Source organism: Oncorhynchus mykiss, chromosome 13, assembly GCF_057628025.1.
Source record: "Oncorhynchus mykiss isolate SJ-2025 chromosome 13, ASM5762802v1, whole genome shotgun sequence".
Taxonomy (NCBI): domain Eukaryota; kingdom Metazoa; phylum Chordata; class Actinopteri; order Salmoniformes; family Salmonidae; genus Oncorhynchus; species Oncorhynchus mykiss.
The window spans coordinates 76,897,875-76,918,429 of NC_143034.1; the positions used below are offsets into that span (position 1 = coordinate 76,897,875).

Genomic DNA, 20,555 nt, shown 5'->3' on the forward strand with positions numbered 1-20,555 from the left:
ACATTCCAACGGTCTGTACAGTCTGTCTGTCTGTCTGTCTGTCTGTCTGTCTGTCTGTCTGTCTGTCTGTCTGTCTGTCTGTCTGTGTCCAGTCTCTCTCTTCCCCTCTCTCTTCCCCCTCTCTCTCTCTCTCTCTCTCTCTCTCTCTCTCTGTATCACTCTGTGGTTTAACAGCACATTTTAAATTCATCCTCCAATGCCTCGTTATATCGGTCTACAGCTTCAGTTTCAATCTCGATTAATTTTTGATTTATTCAGGGTCTCATTCCCAATCTCTTACAACCACATAAATAAATAAAGATAAACAGTACAGTACAGCCTCACTTATCAATCTGCCTCTCAGGTAACCCCCTCTTCATATAGTGAACTGCATGGTCCACGTCATCATTACTCACTGACAGCTCTTCTTCTCTCCCTGCTGCGGGTCACAGGACCCACAAGGCTTTGCAGCAGCCCAGCTCCGCCTGCCCATGACCACGACGCCATAGAATATGTAAAATATCAGCAGGATAACTGCAGCTATAAAACCTTGAAACAGCGGTTGATAAGCCATGCTGGGAGGACGATAACGATGACCATGTTTGGTTGAAACCTCTCCTCAAAGCCCACTGCCTCTGATTGGCCCTATACAGAGAGATGCTAGGGGTTTGAGTCCCAAATGGCTTCCTAGTCCCTACGTAGTGCACTACTTTTGACCAGGGCCCATAGGATTAAGGGCACAGCCAGGGACTTAACCACTTCCATTCCTTATAAGGGAACTGTGTGTCCAGTCAGTGTCTCCTCTCCCGTGGCCAGCTCCAGCCTAGCGTTACTGTTGACACCAACATGATGACCTGTCAATCAGTCAGTCACTAGGCTGCTTAGTCTCTGGTCTCAGCATTGACATCTATTTATTTTTTCATTAAACATTTATTTAACGAGGAAAGTCAGTTAAGAACAAATTCTTATTTACAATGACGGTCTACCAGAAGGCAAAAGGCCTCCTGCGAGGACGGGGGCCTGGGATTAAAAATACATTAAATAAAAATATAGGACAAAACACACATCACGACGAGACACAACACAACAGTACATAAAGAGAGACCTAAAGACAACATAGCAAGGCAGCAACACATGACAACACAGCTTGGTAGCAACACAACATGGCAGCAGCACAACATGGTAGCAAGACAACATGGTAGCAACACAACATGGTAGCAGCACAGCATGGTAGCAACACAAACATTATTGGGCACAGACAACAGAACAAAGGCTAAGAAGGTAGAGACAACAATACATCACACAAAGCAGCCACACCCGTCAGTAAGAGTGTCCATGATGGAGTCTTTGAATGAAGAGGTGAAAGTGCCCAGTAAAAGGATACATTGACATTAGCTGATGGTGTTCTGGCTGCACAGTAAGGACGGGTTACCAGGTACTGGGCTGTGTGGCGGCTGGGCCAGCGGGGATACCAGGGGTCGGGTCAATTCCATTTCAATGCAGGAGATGAATTGAAATTCACATTCACGTTATTGAATGGTGCCGTTGTATTTTTAATAGATGGGAGTTGAAATGGGATTGATCCCAACTCAGGTGTCTAACCAACTTCTGGTGATGATGGTTGTATTTTTAATAGATGGGAGTTGAAATGGGATTGATCCCAACTCGGGTGTCTAACCAACTTCTGGTGATGATGGTTGTATTTTTAATAGATGGGAGTTGAAATGGGATTGATCCCAACTCAGGTGTCTAACCAACTTCTGGTGATGATGGTTGTATTTTTAATAGATGGGAGTTGAAATGGGATTGATCCCAACTCAGGTGTCTAACCAACTTCTGGTGATGATGGTTGTATTTTTAATAGATGGGAGTTGAAATGGGATTTTTTCCAACTCAGGTGTCTAACCAACTTCTGGTGATGATGGTTGTATTTTTAATAGATGGGAGTTGAAATGGGATTGATCCCAACTCAGGTGTCAAACCAACTTCTGGTGATGATGGTTGTATTTTTAATAGATGGGAGTTGAAATGGGATTGATCCCAACTCAGGTGTCTAACCAACTTCTGGTGATGATGGTTGTATTTTTAATAGATGGGAGTTGAAATGGGATTGATCCCAACTCAGGTGTCTAACCAACTTCTGGTGATGATGGTTGTATTTTTAATAGATGGGAGTTGAAATGGGATTGATCCCAACTCGGGTGTCAAACCAACTTCTGGTGATGATGGTTGTATTTTTAATAGATGGGAGTTGAAATGGGATTGATCCCAACTCAGGTGTCTAACCAACTTCTGGTGATGATGGTTGTATTTTTAATAGATGGGAGTTGAAATGGGATTGATCCCAACTCAGGTGTCTAACCAACTTCTGGTGATGATGGTTGTATTTTTAATAGATGGGGTTGAAATGGGATTGATCCCAACTCAGGTGTCAAACCAACTTCTGGTGATGATGGTTGTATTTTTAATAGATGGGAGTTGAAATGGGATTGATCCCAACTCAGGTGTCTAACCAACTTCTGGTGATGATGGTTGTATTTTTAATAGATGGGAGTTGAAATGGGATTGATCCCAACTCAGGTGTCTAACCAACTTCTGGTGATGATGGTTGTATTTTTAATAGATGGGAGTTGAAATGGGATTGATCCCAACTCAGGTGTCAAACCAACTTCTGGTGATGATGGTTGTATTTTTAATAGATGGGAGTTGAAATGGGATTGATCCCAACTCAGGTGTCTAACCAACTTCTGGTGATGATGGTTGTATTTTTAATAGATGGGAGTTGAAATGGGATTGATCCCAACTCAGGTGTCAAACCAACTTCTGGTGATGATGGTTGTATTTTCAATAGATGGGGTTGAAATGGGATTGATCCCAACTCGGGTGTCAAACCAACTTCTGGTGATGATGTTTGTATGTTTTAGGTCTATGAATTGTTGCACAAGGTGACATGCTAATAAATGAAATGGCAGTTGGAAAAAGTCTATCATCTGACATAAACATCACTCTATTATCCTAGCCTGTATGTAAACACAGCCTCTGTCAAGAGGCACAGTAGGTAGGTAGGTAGTGTCGTGCTTATTGCCTGTTCAAACCCAACCCAACTATACCCTTATATCACCACAACACTAAAACACAAGCTGAGACCCAGGCGATTGGGTCCTACATGGAAAAGTCGAAACGTCATCTAAATTTAGCGACAACAACTTATCTGAAAGTCCAATAAAGTGCACATTGTTGATTGACACATTGCAAAGCAACACGTAGCACCTGAACAGGTGCAGCCCGCCTAAAACCTTGTAGCGTATTTCCTTTTCCAACGGTCTTTCTTCTAACAGAACTGACAATAGATATATATATTTCCGTGTTCAAACAACGCTGTCCTGCACGCAGTAACAGACCTCTCTATTGGCACCAGTCTATACAGAACGGCAGGCTGTTACCGGTAGACTATTCGTATACGGCCACATTTATTTAAAAGGAAGCAGACTCAATACTCACTTTAGTCTTTCTCCGGTAGATGATGGACTCGGGATGTAGTCTATTCTACAAAGTTGTCTGGGTATACGTTACTCCACGAGATAGCGGGACGGGACAAGTAAACTGATGAGGGTTGAATTATCCTTCCACCGGATGAAGCATCCTACCAAGGTATTTAAACCGGCCCGCTCCGCCCGTGGGAGGAGAGCAGCGCGCGCGGTTCCTCCTCGTCTCTATGGTGACCAAAATTTGACAGCAGCCAACGATTTGAGGTACCAGTTTGTTTGTGCTATCATTACCCTGGTACCAGTTTGTTTGTGCTATCATTACCCTGGTACCAGTTTGTTTGTGCTATCATTACCCTGGTACCAGTTTGTTTGTGCTATCATTACCCTGGTACCAGTTTGTTTGTGCTATCATTACCCTGGTACCAGTTTGTTTGTGCTATCATTACCCTGGTACCAGTTTGTTTGTGATATCATTACCCTGGTACCAGTTTGTTTGTGCTATCATTACCCTGGTACCAGTTTGTTTGTGCCATCATTACCCTGGTACCAGTTTGTTTGTGCTATCATTACCCTGGTACCAGTTTGTTTGTGCTATCATTACCCTGGTACCAGTTTGTTTGTGCTATCATTACCCTGGTACCAGTTTGTTTGTGATATCATTACCCTGGTACCAGTTTGTTTGTGCTATCATTACCCTGGTACCAGTTTGTTTGTGCTGTCATTACCCTGGTACCAGTTTGTGTGTTCTATCATTACCCTGGTACCAGTTTGTTTGTGATATCATTACCCTGGTACCAGTTTGTTTGTGATATCATTACCCTGGTACCAGTTTGTTTGTGATATCATTACCCTGGTACCAGTTTGTTTGTGATATCATTACCCTGGTACCCGTTTGTTTGTGCTATCATTACCCTGGTACCAGTTTGTTTGAGCTGTCATTCCACTCCTTGGCATGACAAGGTTAGCTAGGACGCTGGCCTTCCACAGATGGTGACTTAGACCGATTCAATCCTACTGCCAGAGCACTTCTTTGGAATGAATGAAATCAAACGTGGATGTATTTTATGGAATAGCAAACCGTGGTTACAACAAAACATGTACAGGCCCATTCACCTTTTATCTAAATGACACATTTTGAAAGGATAATGATTACAATAGAGCCTAAGGATATGTTTATCTGTAGCCTAAATATTGTGCTCTCACTTTTTCTTTCTTTCTTTCTTTCTTTCTTTCTTTCTTTCTTTCTTTCTTTCTTTCTTTCTTTCTTTCTTTCTTTCTGTCTCTCTGTCTCTCTGTCTCTCTCTCTCTCTCTGTCTCTCTCTGTTTCTCTCTCTTTCTCTCTCTGTCTCTCTCTCTGTCTCTCTCTCTGTCTCTATCTCTGTCTCTCTCTCTATGTCTGTCTCTCTCTCGTCTCTCTCTCTCTGTCTCTCTCTCTCTGTCTGTCTCTCTCTCTGTCTCTCTCTCTCTCCGTCTCTCTCTCTCTCTCTCTCCGTCTCTCTCTCTCTCTCCGTCTCTCTCTCTCTCTCTCTGGACAGAGTTTGTGTGCTCAATGAGAAATGATCAAGATATGTGGCATAATTAGACATTACAGCCCATGGAAATGCATGGAAATGAACCAGCTTTTGAGTCCCAAATGGCACCCTATTCCCTATATAATGCACTGCTTTTGACCAGGGTGGCCAGGGCCCATATATAGGGAATAAGGTGTCATTTGGGACATAGCTTATGTGTTTTAATGCTTTCAATGCTATCTTGAAGATATTTTGCATTCTATTTACTCAGAGTCAATGGCCTACTTGGCTCAAGTGCATGTAAGGACATTGTGGAAACTAACTGTGGACTGAACCTTGTCTGTGTCATAATGCCTTATGATCTGGAACTCTGCTGTGTGTTACCACTAACTGTGGACTGAACCTTGTCTGTGTCATAATGCCTTATGATCTGGAACTCTGCTGTGTGTTACCACTAACTGTGGACTGAACCTTGTCTGTGTCATAATGCCTTATGATCTGGAACTCTGCTGTGTGTTACCACTAACTGTGGACTGAACCTTGTCTGTGTCATAATGCCTTATGATCTGGAACTCTGCTGTGTGTTACCACTAACTGTGGACTGAACCTTGTCTGTGTCATAATGCCTTATGATCTGGAACTCTGCTGTGTGTTACCACTAACTGTGGACTGAACCTTGTCTGTGTCATAATGCCTTATGATCTGGAACTCTGCTGTGTGTTACCACTAACTGTGGACTGAACCTTGTCTGTGTCATAATGCCTTATGATCTGGAACTCTGCTGTGTGTTACCACTAACTGTGGACTGAACCTTGTCTGTGTCATAATGCCTTATGATCTGGAACTCTGCTGTGTGTTACCACTAACTGTGGACTGAACCTTGTCTGTGTCATAATGCCTTATGATCTGGAACTCTGCTGTGTGTTACCACTAACTGTGGACTGAACCTTGTCTGTGTCATAATGCCTTGTGATCTGGAACTCTGCTGTGTGTTACCACTAACTGTGGACTGAACCTTGTCTGTGTCATAATGCCTTATGATCTAGAACTCTGCTGTGTGTTACCACTAACTGTGGACTGAACCTTGTCTGTGTCATAATGCCTTATGATCTGGAACTCTGCTGTGTGTTACCACTAACTGTGGACTGAACCTTGTCTGTGTCATAATGCCTTATGATCTGGAACTCTGCTGTGTGTTACCACTAACTGTGGACTGAACCTTGTCTGTGTCATAATGCCTTATGATCTAGAACTCTGCTGTGTGTTACCACTAACTGTGGACTGAACCTTGTCTGTGTCATAATGCCTTATGATCTGGAACTCTGCTGTGTGTTACCACTAACTGTGGACTGAACCTTGTCTGTGTCATAATGCCTTATGATCTGGAACTCTGCTGTGTGTTACCACTAACTGTGGACTGAACCTTGTCTGTGTCATAATGCCTTATGATCTAGAACTCTGCTGTGTGTTACCACTAACTGTGGACTGAACCTTGTCTGTGTCATAATGCCTTATGATCTGGAACTCTGCTGTGTGTTACCACTAACTGTGGACTGAACCTTGTCTGTGTCATAATGCCTTATGATCTGGAACTCTGCTGTGTGTTACCACTAACTGTGGACTGAACCTTGTCTGTGTCATAATGCCTTATGATCTAGAACTCTGCTGTGTGTTACCACTAACTGTGGACTGAACCTTGTCTGTGTCATAATGCCTTATGATCTGGAACTCTGCTGTGTGTTACCACTAACTGTGGACTGAACCTTGTCTGTGTCATAATGCCTTATGATCTGGAACTCTGCTGTGTGTTACCATATAGTCACATGTATAGAGAGAAGGAGGGGGAGAGAGAAAGAGGGGGGGGGCAGAGAGGGGGGAGAGAGAGAAAGAGCGAGACGGGTAGAGAGAAAGAGAGAGAGAGAGAGAGTTAGAGGGGTGGTAGAGAGGGGAGAGAGAGATGTAGAGAGAAAGAGGGGGAGAGAGTTAGAGGGGGGATAGAGAGGGGAGAGAGAGATAAAGAGAGAGAAGGTAGAGAGAAAGAGGGGGAGAGGCATGTGTAACCGATGTGAAATGGCTAGCTAGTTAGCGGTGGTGCGCGCTAATAGCGTTTCAATCGGGTGACGTCACTCGCTCTGAGACTTTGAAGTAGTTGTTCCCTTCGCTCTGCAAGGGCCGCAGCTTTTGTGGAGCGATGGGTAACGATGCTTTGAGGGTGTCAGTTGTCTATATGCGCAGAGGGTCCCTGGTTCGAGCCCGGGTTGGGGCGAGGGGACGGATGAAAGTTAAACTATTACACATGCAGAGAGAGACCGTGACAGAGAGTGAGTGCAAGATAGATAAAGAGAGAGATACTGATGTATGTGTGGTTAGGGTACAGTTGATGTCGGAAGTTTACATACACTTAGGTTGGAGTCATTAAAACTCGTTTTTCAACCACTCCACACATTTCCTGTTAACAAACTATAGTTTTGGCAAGTCGGTTAGGACATCTACTTTGTGCATGACACAAGTAATTTTTCCAACAATTGTTTACAGACAGATTATTTCATTTATAATTCACTATATCACAATTCCAGTGGGTCAGAAGTTTACATACACTAAGTTGACTGTGCCTTTAAACAGCTTGGAAAATTCCAGAAACTTATGTCATGGCTTTAGAAGCTTCTGATAGGCTAACTGACATCATTTGAGTCAATTGGAGGTGTACCTGTGGATGTATTTCAAGGCCTACCTTCAAACTCAGTGCCTCTTTGCTTGACATCATGGGGAAATCAAAATAAATCAGCCAAGACCTCAGAAAGAAAATTGTAGACCTTCACAAGTCTGATTCATCCTTGGCAGCAATTTCCAAACACCTGAAGGTACCACGCTCATCTGTTAAAACAATAGTACACAAGTATTAACACCATGGGACCACGCAGCCGTCATACCACTCAGGAAGGAGACGCATTCTGTCTCCTAGAGATGAACGTACTTTGGTGAGAAAAGTACAAATCAATCCCAGAACAACAGCAAAGGACCTTGTGAAGATGCTGGAGGAAACAGGTACAAAAGTACCTATATCCACAGTAAAACGAGTCATATATCGACATAACCTGAAAGGCCGCTCAGCAAGGACGAAGCCACTGCTTCAAAACCGCCATAAAAAAGACAGAATACAGTTTGCAACTGCACATTGGGACAAAGATCGTACTTTTTGGAGAAATGTCCTCTGGTCTGATAAAACATAAATAGAACTGTTTGGCCATAATGACCATCGTTATGTTCGGAGGAAAAAAGAGAGACTTGCAAGCCGAAGAACACCATCCCAACCGTGAAGCACGGGGGTGGCAGCATCATGTTGTGGAAGAAGAACACCATCCCAACCGTGAAGCACGGGGGTGGCAGCATCATGTTGTGGAAGAAGAACACCATCCCAACCGTGAAGCACGGGGGTGGCAGCATCATGTTGTGGAAGAAGAACACCATCCCAACCGTGAAGCACGGGGGTGGCAGCATCATGTTGTGGAAGAAGAACACCATCCCAACCGTGAAGCACGGGGGTGGCAGCATCATGTTGTGGGGGTGCATTGCTGCAGGAAGGACTGGTGCACTTCACTAAATAGATGGCATTATGAAGATGGAAATTATGTGGATATATTAAAGCAACATCTCAAGACATCAGTCAGGAAGTTGAAGCTTGATCGAAAATGGGTCTTCCAAATGGACAATGACCCCAAGCATGCTTCCAAAGTTGTGGCAAAACGGCTTAAGGACAACGAAGTCCAGGTATTGGAGTTGTCATCACAAAGCCCTGACCTCAATCCTATAGAAAATCTGTGGGCAGAACTGAAAAAGTGTTTGCGAGTAAGGACACCTACCAACCTGACTCAGTTACACCGGCTCTGTCAGGAGGAATGGGACAAAATTCACCCAATTTATTGTGGGAGGCTTGTGGGAAGGCTACCCAAAACTTTTGACCAAAGTTAAACAATTTAAAGGCAATGCTACCAAATACTCATTGAGTGTATGTAAACTTCTGAACCACTGAGAATGAGATGAAAGAAATAAAAGCTGAAATAAATCATTCTCTCTACTATTATTCTGACATTTCACATTCTTAAAATAAAGTGGTGATCCTAACTGACCTAAGATAGGGAATTGTTACTAGGATTAAATGTCAGGAACTGTGAGAAACTGAGTTTAAATGTATTTGGCTAAGGTGTATGTAAACTTCCGACTTCAACTGGTTGTGTGACAGACAGTATAATGAGAGAGTGAGACAGGTATCATTACCTTATAACCCCACTATGAGACAGGTATCATTACCATATACCCCCAATAGGAGACAGGTATCATTCATTACCTTATACCCCCACTAGGAGAGAGGTATCATTACCCTATACCCCCCACTAGGAGACAGGTATCATTACCCTATACCCCCCACTAGGAGAGAGGTATCATTACCTTATAACCCCACTATGAGACAGGTATCATTACCATATACCCCCAATAGGAGACAGGTATCATTACCCTATACCCCCCACTAGGAGAGAGGTATCATTACCATATACCCCCACTAGGAGACAGCGGGGAGCACCATTTATTTCCATCACCACTTGTGGCTAGCTCTCCAGGCCTAGGACTAAGCTATATCAACATGGTATGTCTCTATACCTCTCCAGGCCTAGGACTAAGCTATATCAACATGGTATGTCTCTATACCTCTCCAGGCCTGGGACTAAGCTATATCAACATGGTATCTCTCTGTAGCTCTCCAGGCCTGGGACTAAGCTATATCAACATGGTATCTCTCTGTAGCTCTCCAGGCCAAGGACTAAGCTATATCAACATGGTGTCTCTCTGTAGCTCTCCAGGCCAAGGACTAAGCTATATCAACATGGTGTCTCTCTGTAGCTCTCCAGGCCTAGGACTAAGCTATATCAACATTGTATGTCTCTGTAGCTCTCCAGACCTAGGACTAAGCTATATCAACATGGTATCTCTCTGTAGCTCTCCAGGCCTGGGACTAAGCTATATCAACATGGTATGTCTCTGTAGCTCTCCAGGCTTAGGACTAAGCTACATCAACATGGTATCTCGCTGTAGCTCTCCAGGCCTAGGACTAAGCTATATCAACATGGTATCTCTCTGTAGCTCTCCAGGCCTAGGACTAAGCTATATCAACATGGTATCTCTCTGTAGCTCTCCAGGCCTAGTGCCACACGCTATCTCTCTGTATGGTTATTCAAATGATCAAACTGACCCAAGGGAACAGGACCATATAAGGATGAGACAGCTGTGGGTATGTCTGCATCCCAAATGGCACTCTATTCCCTACATAGTGCACTACTCTGGTCAAAAGTAGTGCACTATGTAAGGAATAGGGTGCCATTTGGGACATTTGGGCCTTGTATGGATGAGACAGCAGCCAGGATGTGGGGGTGAACAACAGTGCCTTCAGAAAGTATTCCCTCAACTTGATGTTTTTCACATTTATGTTGTGTTATAAAGTCATATTAAAATGGGTTAAATTGTCTTTTTTTTGTCAACGATTTACACAAAATAATCTGTCATTTCAAAGTGGAAGAACATTTTTTATATTTTTGTATTTTATTAATGGAAAATAAAACGGTAATATATCCTAATTAGATAAGTATTCAACCTCCTGAGTCAATACATGTTAGAATCACCTTTGGTAGCGATTATAGCTGTGAGTCTTTCTGGGTAAGTCTCTTAGAGCTTTTACACACCTGGATTGTACAATATTTGCACATTATTCTTTCTACAATTCTTCAAGCTCTGTCAAGTTGGTTGTTGATCGTTGCTAGACAGCCATTTTCTAGTCTTGTCATAGATTTTCAAGACGATTTAAGTCAAAACTATAACTAGGCCACAAAGGAACATTCAATGTTGACTTGTATATTTGGCCTTGTGTTTAAGGTATTTGTCCTGCTGAAAGGTGAATTTGTCTCTGACTGTCTGGTGGAAAGCAGATTGAACCAGGTTTTCCTCTAGGATTTTGCCTGTGTTTAGCTCTATTCTGTTACTTTTTATCCTAAAAAACGAGTCCTTGCCGATGACAAGCAGACCCATAACATGATGCAGCCACCACCATGCTTGAAAATATGAAGCGTGGTACTCAGTGATGTGTGTTGGTTTTGCCCCAAACATAACACTTTGTATTTAGGACCAACAGTTCCTTTCTTTGCCACATCTTTTGCAGAATTACTTTAGTGCCTTATTGCAAACAGGATGTATGTTTTGGAATATTTGTATTCCTTCCTTTTCACTCATTTATGTTAGTATTGTGGAGTAACTACAATATTGTTTGTCCATCCTCAGTTTTCTCCGATCACAGCCATTAAACTCTGTAACTGTTTTAAGTTACCTTTAGCCTCATGAGCGGTTTCCTCTCTGAGCGGTTTCCTTCCTCTCTGGCAACTGAGTTAGGAAGGGCGCCTGTATCTTTGTAGTGACTGTGTGTATTGATACACCATCCAAAGTGGAAGTAATAACTGCACCATGCTGAAAAGGAATATAATTTTTTTCATTCCCATCTACCAATAGTTGCCGTTCTTTGCGGGGCATTGGAAAACCTCCCTCTTATTTGTGGTTGAATCTGTGCTTGAAATTCACTGCTCGACTGAGGGACCTTACAGATAATTTCTATGTGTAGAGTAAAGAGGTGGGGTAGTCATTTCAAAATGATCTTAAACACTATTATTGCAGTCAGAGTGAGTCCATGCAACTTATTATGTGACTTGTTAAGCACATGTTTACTCCTGAACTTATTTCGGCTCCTCGCCATAACAAAGGAGTTGAATACTTATTGATTCAAGACATTTCAGCTTTTCATTTAAAAAAAATATTTTTGTAAAAAATGTCTTCATTCATAATTCCATTATGGGATACTGTGTGTAGATCAGTGACACAATCCATTTTGAATTCAGGCTGTAACACACAATAATATGGATCAAGTCAAGGGGTGTGACTACTTTCTGAGGCCCCTGTTGTTACACTGTTGTTACACACACACCTCATTCCCTATATAGTGCACTACTTTTGACCAGGACCCATAGGGAAAAGTGTGCTATTTGCACGTCATTCTAGAGGTTGTGTTATTCATGCACACCAGCGGTGGCCCCCCACAGAGTAAAATAACATGTGACACACACACACACACACACACACCCACACACCAGCTAAACGCACTGTTACCGATGTAGTTATAGCGCCCCCTAGCGGTAACCTTCTATCTTGTTTACAGGAGCGCCAACAGAAGTGCGCTTATGAAACCAAAGCAAAGCGGTAGCGCCGTTAACCCCAAATTATCAGAGGAAAACTTGATCAACCGCGAATGGGTTTGGACAAGTTCTGCAGTGCGGACGGTTCCGACCCGTTTTGGGTAAGTTCCACTGTTGCCACCGAAGCTAGTCAACTCTCCTGCTGTCTTTACAATGTTGACGCCTTACAGTTGTTTCCCCAGCTTGTTGTTAGCGGCTTTGCTTGTAATGACGGTGTCTGCCTGAACTAAGCATGGTAATATCACACAACGTTACTGTCCTGTCTTTGGTAACACTGGTGTTAGCTAACAGTAGCTAGCTAGGCTAGCAAGGCCGTCGTTCATTATGCCGGTTGACTTGAGCTAACTAGCTAAGCTTCGTTTCATTAAGAATGTGTGAAATAGAGAGGTTGAAATAACGTGGTAGTGCATTTTTAAAAAGGTATATCGCTATCAATAAAAGTCGACAAATCGTTTTTATTGTGAAGTTGTGTCTTTGCTAGCTTAACAGCTTTCAGTGATTTTTAAAACACCATTGATTCCTATTATGTTAGCTAACCTGCTAGCTAAAACTCACTCTAGTCTAACAACTTTAATTCGAGACTCGCACTACCTCTGCTCTGTTGATGATAGAGCAAAGTGTTTCGATGAAATGTTCGCTAGGTAACTTTCCTGACATAACACCCAGGTATGATGGCAAGCCCGTCTTGATAGCAAGGTCCACAACACAAGAACACGTACAGCAAGTCTATCAGCTGTTGCAAGATGACATTGTTTGTTTAAACCTGTACACACCATCCACTGCGAGTAGCAGCAACATAGAGAGGACATTATTATTACGTTAGCTAGATAGAAACCCCCCCAAAAACGAACTAGAAACCTAAACCTGTGGAATCCAACCAAACTTGTTATGGCACTGAACTAGAAGATTAACTGGGCCAGTCAGTTAAAGAACAAACTCTTATTTACGATGACGGCCTCCCCCCGGGGCCCAAACCCTAACGATGCTGGACCAATTGTGCGCCTCCCTATGGGACTCCCAATCACGGCCGGGTTATGATACAGCCCGGGATCAAACCAGGGTCTGTAGTGGCGCCTCTAGCACTGAGATGAAGTGCCTTAGATCGCTGCCCCACTCGGGAGCCCAAAAGAGTTACACATGTTTGAAGTGACACATACTGTCATGTAGATAGAATCTATCTATGTGCGGTCATAACATGCAGTATATTGCCTCATAAGTCAACTGTCAGCTGGCCTGGCCAGATAGGGCTTTTGCTCATCATGGCCTAAGGAATTTAGCTACAAGTGTTAGAGGTCCATTTGCCCAAATGTTAATAACAGGGTGTAGGTCAATTAGTGTTAGGCCTAGTCTCCCTAAGCAGACGGGTTGCCTTGCCTTCCACAATGTTCCAGCTGCTGTTCTAGGTTTGGGATTTCAGAGACTGTTAGGCCTAGTCTCGCTAAGCAGACGGGTTGCCCTGCCTTCCACAATGTTCCAGCTGCTGTTCTAGGTTTGGGATTTCAGACACTGTTAGGCCTAGTCTCCCTAAGCAGACGGGTTGCCTTGCCTTCCACAATGTTCCAGCTGCTGTTCTAGGTTTGGGATTTCAGAGACTGTTAGGCCTAGTCTCCCTAAGCAGACGGGTTGCCTTGCCTTCCACAATGTTCCAGCTGCTGTTCTAGGTTTGGGATTTCAGACACTGTTAGGCCTAGTCTCCCTAAGCAGACAGGTTGCCCTGCCTTCCACAATGTTCCAGCTGCTGTTCTAGGTTTGGGATTTCAGACACTGTTAGGCCTAGTCTCCCTAAGCAGACAGGTTGCCCTGCCTTCCACAATGTTCCAGCTGCTGTTCTAGGTTTGGGATTTCAGACACTGTTAGGCCTAGTCTCCCTAAGCAGACAGGTTGCCCTGCCTTCCACAATGTTCCAGCTGCTGTTCTAGGTTTGGGATTTCAGAGACTGTTAGGCCTAGTCTCCCTAAGCAGACAGGTTGCCCTGCCTTCCACAATGTTCCAGCTGCTGTTCTAGGTTTGGGATTTCAGACACTGTTAGGCCTAGTCTCGCTAAGCAGACGGGTTGCCCTGCCTTCCACAATGTTCCAGCTGCTGTTCTAGGTTTGGGATTTCAGACACTGTTAGGCCTAGTCTCGCTAAGCAGACGGGTTGCCCTGCCTTCCACAATGTTCCAGCTGCTGTTCTAGGTTTGGGATTTCAGACACTGTTAGGCCTAGTCTTGCCTTCCACAATGTTCCAGCTGCTGTTCTAGGTTTGGGATTTCAGACACTGTTAGGCCTAATAACACACATTTTGTCAATAAGGTCTATGGCTTCCTGAGTTATGATAACATGCAATCTCATCACCCAGTCCCACAGCCCTTTGGATCCTGTTATGAGAGACCTGGTAGTGTGATTGTACACTTCTATATTCTACAGGGCTTTGTTGTCTACTCACTGGCTCAGTTATTGAACCAAACAAATTCCACAGGGGTAAGGAGGGCTTGTCTTGAAGCCAAAGGGTATTGAGACAAGTGCTTTCCAAAATCACTGAACTGGTCACTGGTCATGAGTACCTTGGAGTTGCTTGTTCTTTAGCAGCCCTGGTCAGACTGACTAAACAGTAGGGTTATTCAACATACATACACAGTACGACTCAGGATTCAGGTAAAAAAACAGCTGTCATAACATGTCTCAGTGTTCTGTCAGTGTTGTCTCAGTGTTCTGTCAGTGTTGTCTCAGTGTTCTGTCAGTGTTGTCTCAGTGTTCTGTCAGTGTTGTCTCAGTGTTGTGTTGTCTCAGTGTTGTGTTGTCTCAGTGTTGTGTTGTCTCAGTGTTGTCTCAGTGTTCTGTCAGTGTTGTCTCAGTGTTCTGTCAGTGTTGTCTCAGTGTTGTGTTGTCTCAGTGTTGTTGTCTCAGTGTTGTGTTGTCTCGTGTTGTCTCAGTGTTGTGACAGTGTTGTCTCAGAGTTGTGACAGTGTTGTCTCAGTGTTGTCTCGTGTCAGTGTTGTGTCAGTGTTGTCTCGTGATCGTGTTGTCTCAGTGTTGTGTTGTCTCAGTGTTGTATTGTGACAGTGTTGTCTCAGTGTTGTCTCGTGTTGTCAGTGTTGTTTCATGTCAGTGTTGTCTCAGTGTTGTATTGTGACAGTGTTGTCTCAGTGTTGTATTGTGACAGTGTTGTCACGTGACTGTATTGTCTCAGTGTTGTCTCGTGATCGTGTTGTCTCAGTGTTGTCTCGTGACTGTATTGTCTCAGTGTTGTCTCGTGACTGTATTGTCTCAGTGTTGTCTCGTGATTGTGTTGTGTCAGTGTTGTCAGTGTTGTCTCGTGATTGTGTTGTCTCAGTGTTGTGTCAGTGTTGTCTCAGTGTTGTCTCATGATCGTGTTGTCTCATTGTTGTGTCAGTGTTGTCTCATGATCGTGTTTTTTCAGTGTTGTCTCGTGATTGTATTGTCTCAGTGTTGTCTCGTGATCGTGTTCGTGTTGTCTCGGTGTTATATCAGTGTTATAAATGCCTTATGAACTCAGAAATTTTAGTAAAGTGTTATCAAACAATACAGCCAAAAGCGATAGGCTTTAGGAAAGGAACGAGAGAGGAAGGTGTGTCTGTGTGGCCTGGCACCCTGCCTCCGGTTCCCTCCTTTGTGCCAAGGCAGGAATGTTTATGTGGGTTTTATTAGAAGCTGAGATGAAGAACAGACGCTGTGGTCGTCCACACACACAACACACACACACAACACACCACACCACACCACACACAACACACACACACACACAACACAACACACCACACCACACACACACACACACAGTGTGACTAAAAGTGTCTGTTTCCACACAAGGTGTAGTTATGTAGTGTGATGTATGAATGTATTTGTCTCTGTAGCTCTACTAACATTAGGCCTTGTCATAATTCACTGTCTGAACACAGCAGTCTGAGGCTTTGTCCCATAGGGCACACTCTTCCCTATATAGTGCACTACGTTTGACCCCAAATGGCACCCTGTTCCCTGTATAGTGCACTACTTTTGACCCCAAATGGCACCCTGTTCCCTGTATAGTGCACTACTTTTGACCCCAAATGGCACCCTGTTCCCTGTATAGTGCACTACTTTTGACCCCAAATGGCACCCTGTTCCTTGTATAGTGCACTACTTTTGACCCCAAATGCTTTCCTATTTCCCTGTATAGTGCACTACTTTTGACCCCAAATGCTTTCCTATTCCCTGTATAGTGCACTACATTTTCCCAGGTCCCATAGGGTGTCATTTATTAGCCTGCCCTGTCTGGTTGCCAGTCTCTCTCTTCTTAGGTCACCATGTCCTTATCAACACTATGTTGAATGAGCTGCTGTGTCTCTCAGTCATCTGTCATTTAATCCCCCCCCCCCCCCCCCACCTCAGGATTGGAACCGTACGTGGCACGTGGGTAACCCAGATCTGACCCAGTGCTTTCAGAACACAGTGCTGGTATGGGTCCCCTGTCTCTACCTCTGGGTCTGTGCCCCAGTCTATTTCCTGTACCTCAAAAGCCACGACCGGGGCTACATATGCATGACCCACCTCAACAGAGCCAAAACCGTGAGTCCAGGGGGGGGGGGGTGTGTGTGTGTGTGTGTGTGTTTATAGGGAGAGTCTGGGGTGGTGTGTGTGTGTGTGTGTTTATAAGGAGAGTCTGGGGTGGTGTGTGTGTGTTTATAGGGAGAGTCTGGGGTGGTGGTGTGTGTACGTGTCCAGGTTTTTCTGCATGTGTCTGTGTGATCTGTGTTTTCTGTGTTTTCTGTGTCTACCTGTCTCCACGGTTCTTACAATGAGATAAGACCAGCATCCCGGAGTCACCTCTTCACTGTTGACGTTGAGACGGGTGTTTTGCGGGTACTATTTACTGAAGCTGCCAGTTGAGGACTAGTGAGGCGTCTGTTTCTCAAACTAGACACTCTAATGTACTTGTCCTCTTACTCAGTTGTGCACCGGGGCCTCCCACTCCTCTTTCTATTCTGGTTAGGGCCAGTTTGCGCTGTTCTGCGAAGGGAGTAGTACACAGCGTTGTATGAGATCCTCAGTTTCTTGGCAATTTCTCGCATGGAAATAGCCTTAATTTCTCAGAACAAGAATAGACTGACAAGTTTCAGAAGAAAGGTCTTGGTTTCTGGCCATTTTGAGCCTGTAATCGAACCCTCAAATGCTGATGCTCCAGATACTCAACTAGTCTAAAGAAGGCCAGTTTTTTATTGCTTCTTTAATCAGGACGACAGTTTTCAGATGTGCTAACATAATTGCAAAAGGGTTTTCTATTGATCAGTTAGTCTTTTAAAATGATAATCTTGGATTAGCGAACCCAACGTGCCATTGGAACACAGGAGTGATAGTTGCAGATAATGGGTCTCTGTACACATAGGTAGGTATTCCATAAAAAGTCATCAGTTTCCAGCTACAATAGTCATTTACAACATTAACAATGTCTACACTGTATTTCTGATCAATTTGATGTTATTTTAATGGACAAAAAATGTGCTTTTCTTTCAAAAACAAGGACATTTCTAAGTGACCCCAAACTTTTGAACGGTAGTGTATATAGCAAGACCTTTTTTCTCTGAACAACCAGAGAAACATATATAGCAAGCTAACACTCTCTCTCTCTCTCTCTCTCTCTGAACAACCAGAGAAACATATATAGCAAGCTAACACTCTCTCTCTCTCTCTCTCTCTGAACAACCAGAGAAACATATATAGCAAGCTAACACTCTCTCTCTCTCTCTCTCTCTCTCTGAACAACCAGAGAAACATATATAGCAAGCTAACACTCTCTCTCTCTCTGAACAACCAGAGAAACATATATATCAAGCTAACACTCTCTCTCTCTCTGAACAACCAGAGAAACATATATAGCAAGCTAACACTCTCTCTCTCTCTGAACAACCAGAGAAACATATATATCAAGCTAACACTCTCTCTCTCTCTGAACAACCAGAGAAACATATATATCAAGCTAACACTCTCTCTCTCTCTCTCTCTCTCTCTGAACAACCAGAGAAACATATATAGCAAGCTAACACTCTCTCTCTCTCTCTCTGAACAACCAGAGAAACATATATATCAAGCTAACACTCTCTCTCTCTCTCTGAACAACCAGAGAAACATATATATCAAGCTAACACTCTCTCTCTCTCTCTCTCTCTCTCTGAACAACCAGATAAACATATATAGCAAGCTAACACTCTCTCTCTCTCTCTCTGAACAACCAGAGAAACATATATAGCAAGCTAACACTCTCTCTCTCTGAACAACCAGAGAAACATATATAGCAAGCTAACACTCTCTCTCTCTGAACAACCAGAGAAACATATATATCAAGCTAACACTCTCTCTCTCTCTCTGAACAACCAGAGAAACATATATAGCAAGCTAACACTCTCTCTCTCTCTCTCTCTGAACAACCAGAGAAACATATATAGCAAGCTAACACTCTCTCTCTCTCTCTCTGAACAACCAGAGAAACATATATAGCAAGCTAACACTCTCTCTCGCTCTCTCTCTGAACAACCAGAGAAACATATATAGCAAGCTAACACTCTCTCTCTCTCTCTCTGAACAACCAGAGAAACATATATAGCAAGCTAACACTCTCTCTCTCTCTCTCTGAACAACCAGAGAAACATATATAGCAAGCTAACACTCTCTCTCTCTCTCTCTGAACAACCAGAGAAACATATATAGCAAGCTAACACTCTCTCTCTCTCTCTCTCTCTCTCTCTCTCTCTCTGAACAACCAGAGAAACATATATAGCAAGCTAACACTCTCTCTCTCTATCTCTCTGAACAACCAGAGAAACATATATAGCAAGCTAACACTCTCTCTCTCTGAACAACCAGAGAAACATATATAGCAAGCTAACACTCTCTCTCTCTCTCTCTGAACAACCAGAGAAACATATATATCAAGCTAACACTCTCTCTCTCTCTCTGAACAACCAGAGAAACATATATAGCAAGCTAACACTCTCTCTCTCTCTCTCTGAACAACCAGAGAAACATATATATCAAGCTAACACTCTCTCTCTCTCTCTCTGAACAACCAGAGAAACATATATATCAAGCTAACACTCTCTCTCTCTCTCTCTGAACAACCAGAGAAACATATATATCAAGCTAACACTCTCTCTCTCTCTCTCTCTCTCTCTCTCTCTGAACAACCAGATAAACATATATAGCAAGCTAACACTCTCTCTCTCTGAACAACCAGAGAAACATATATATCAAGCTAACACTCTCTCTCTCTCTCTCTCTCTCTCTCTCTGAACAACCAGATAAACATATATAGCAAGCTAACACTCTCTCTCTCTGAACAACCAGATAAACATATATATCAAGCTAACACTCTCTCTCTCTCTCTCTCTGAACAACCAGAGAAACATATATAGCAAGCTAACACTCTCTCTCTCTGAACAACCAGAGAAACATATATATCAAGCTAACACTCTCTCTCTCTCTGAACAACCAGAGAAACATATATATCAAGCTAACACTCTCTCTCTCTCTCTGAACAACCAGAGAAACATATATATCAAGCTAACACTCTCTCTCTCTCTCTCTCTGAACAACCAGATAAACATATATAACAAGCTAACACTCTCTCTCTCTCTCTGAACAACCAGAGAAACATATATATCAAGCTAACACTCTCTCTCTCTCTCTGAACAACCAGAGAAACATATATAGCAAGCTAACACTCTCTCTCTCTCTGAACAACCAGAGAAACATATATATCAAGCTAACACTCTCTCTCTCTCTCTGAGCAACCAGAGAAACATATATAGCAAGCTAACACTCTCTCTCTCTCTGAACAACCAGAGAAACGTATATATCAAGCTAACACTCTCTCTCTCTCTCTCTGAACAACCAGAGAAACATATATAGCAAGCTAACACTCTCTCTCTCTCTCTCTGAACAACCAGATAAACATATATAGCAAGCTAACACTCTCTCTCTCTCTCTCTCTGAACAACCAGAGAAACATATATATCAAGCTAACACTCTCTCTCTCTCTCTGAACAACCAGAGAAACATATATAGCAAGCTAACACTCTTTCTCTCTCTCTCTCTGAACAACCAGAGAAACATATATATCAAGCTAACACTCTCTCTCTCTCTGAACAACCAGAGAAACATATATATCAAGCTAACACTCTCTCTCTCTCTCTCTGAACAACCAGAGAAACATATATATCAAGCTAACACTCTCTCTCTCTCTGAACAACCAGAGAAACATATATATCAAGCTAACACTCTCTCTCTCTGAACAACCAGAGAAACATATATAGC

The 20,555-nt window shown here is 43.2% G+C and overlaps 2 protein-coding genes across 8 annotated transcripts in view; one reads left to right on the plus strand and one right to left on the minus strand.

Annotated features, from left to right (window-relative positions):
* Positions 1–3,694, minus strand: part of LOC110539049 (myosin-11) — a 79,169-nt gene extending 75,475 nt beyond the window's left edge. The window contains exon 1 of the mRNA XM_090197748.1: positions 3,481–3,694. The gene's annotated coding sequence lies outside the window, so the exon portion shown is untranslated. The remainder of the gene's footprint in view (positions 1–3,480) is intronic.
* An 8,437-nt stretch (positions 3,695–12,131) lies between these two features.
* The window catches only part of abcc1 (ATP binding cassette subfamily C member 1 (ABCC1 blood group)), a 75,779-nt gene continuing 67,355 nt past the window's right edge, over positions 12,132–20,555 (plus strand). For 5 of the 7 annotated variants that reach the window (XM_090197749.1, XM_090197750.1, XM_090197754.1 and 2 more), the window contains exons 1-2: positions 12,149–12,365; positions 16,638–16,814. In XM_090197749.1, coding sequence (XP_090053875.1) covers positions 12,318–12,365; positions 16,638–16,814 — 225 coding nt within the window. In that variant the 5' untranslated portion in view covers positions 12,149–12,317. Of the gene's footprint in view, positions 12,366–16,637; positions 16,815–20,555 lie in introns of all 7 variants that reach the window. The other 2 variants (XM_090197751.1, XM_090197758.1) reach the window with 2 other exon arrangements.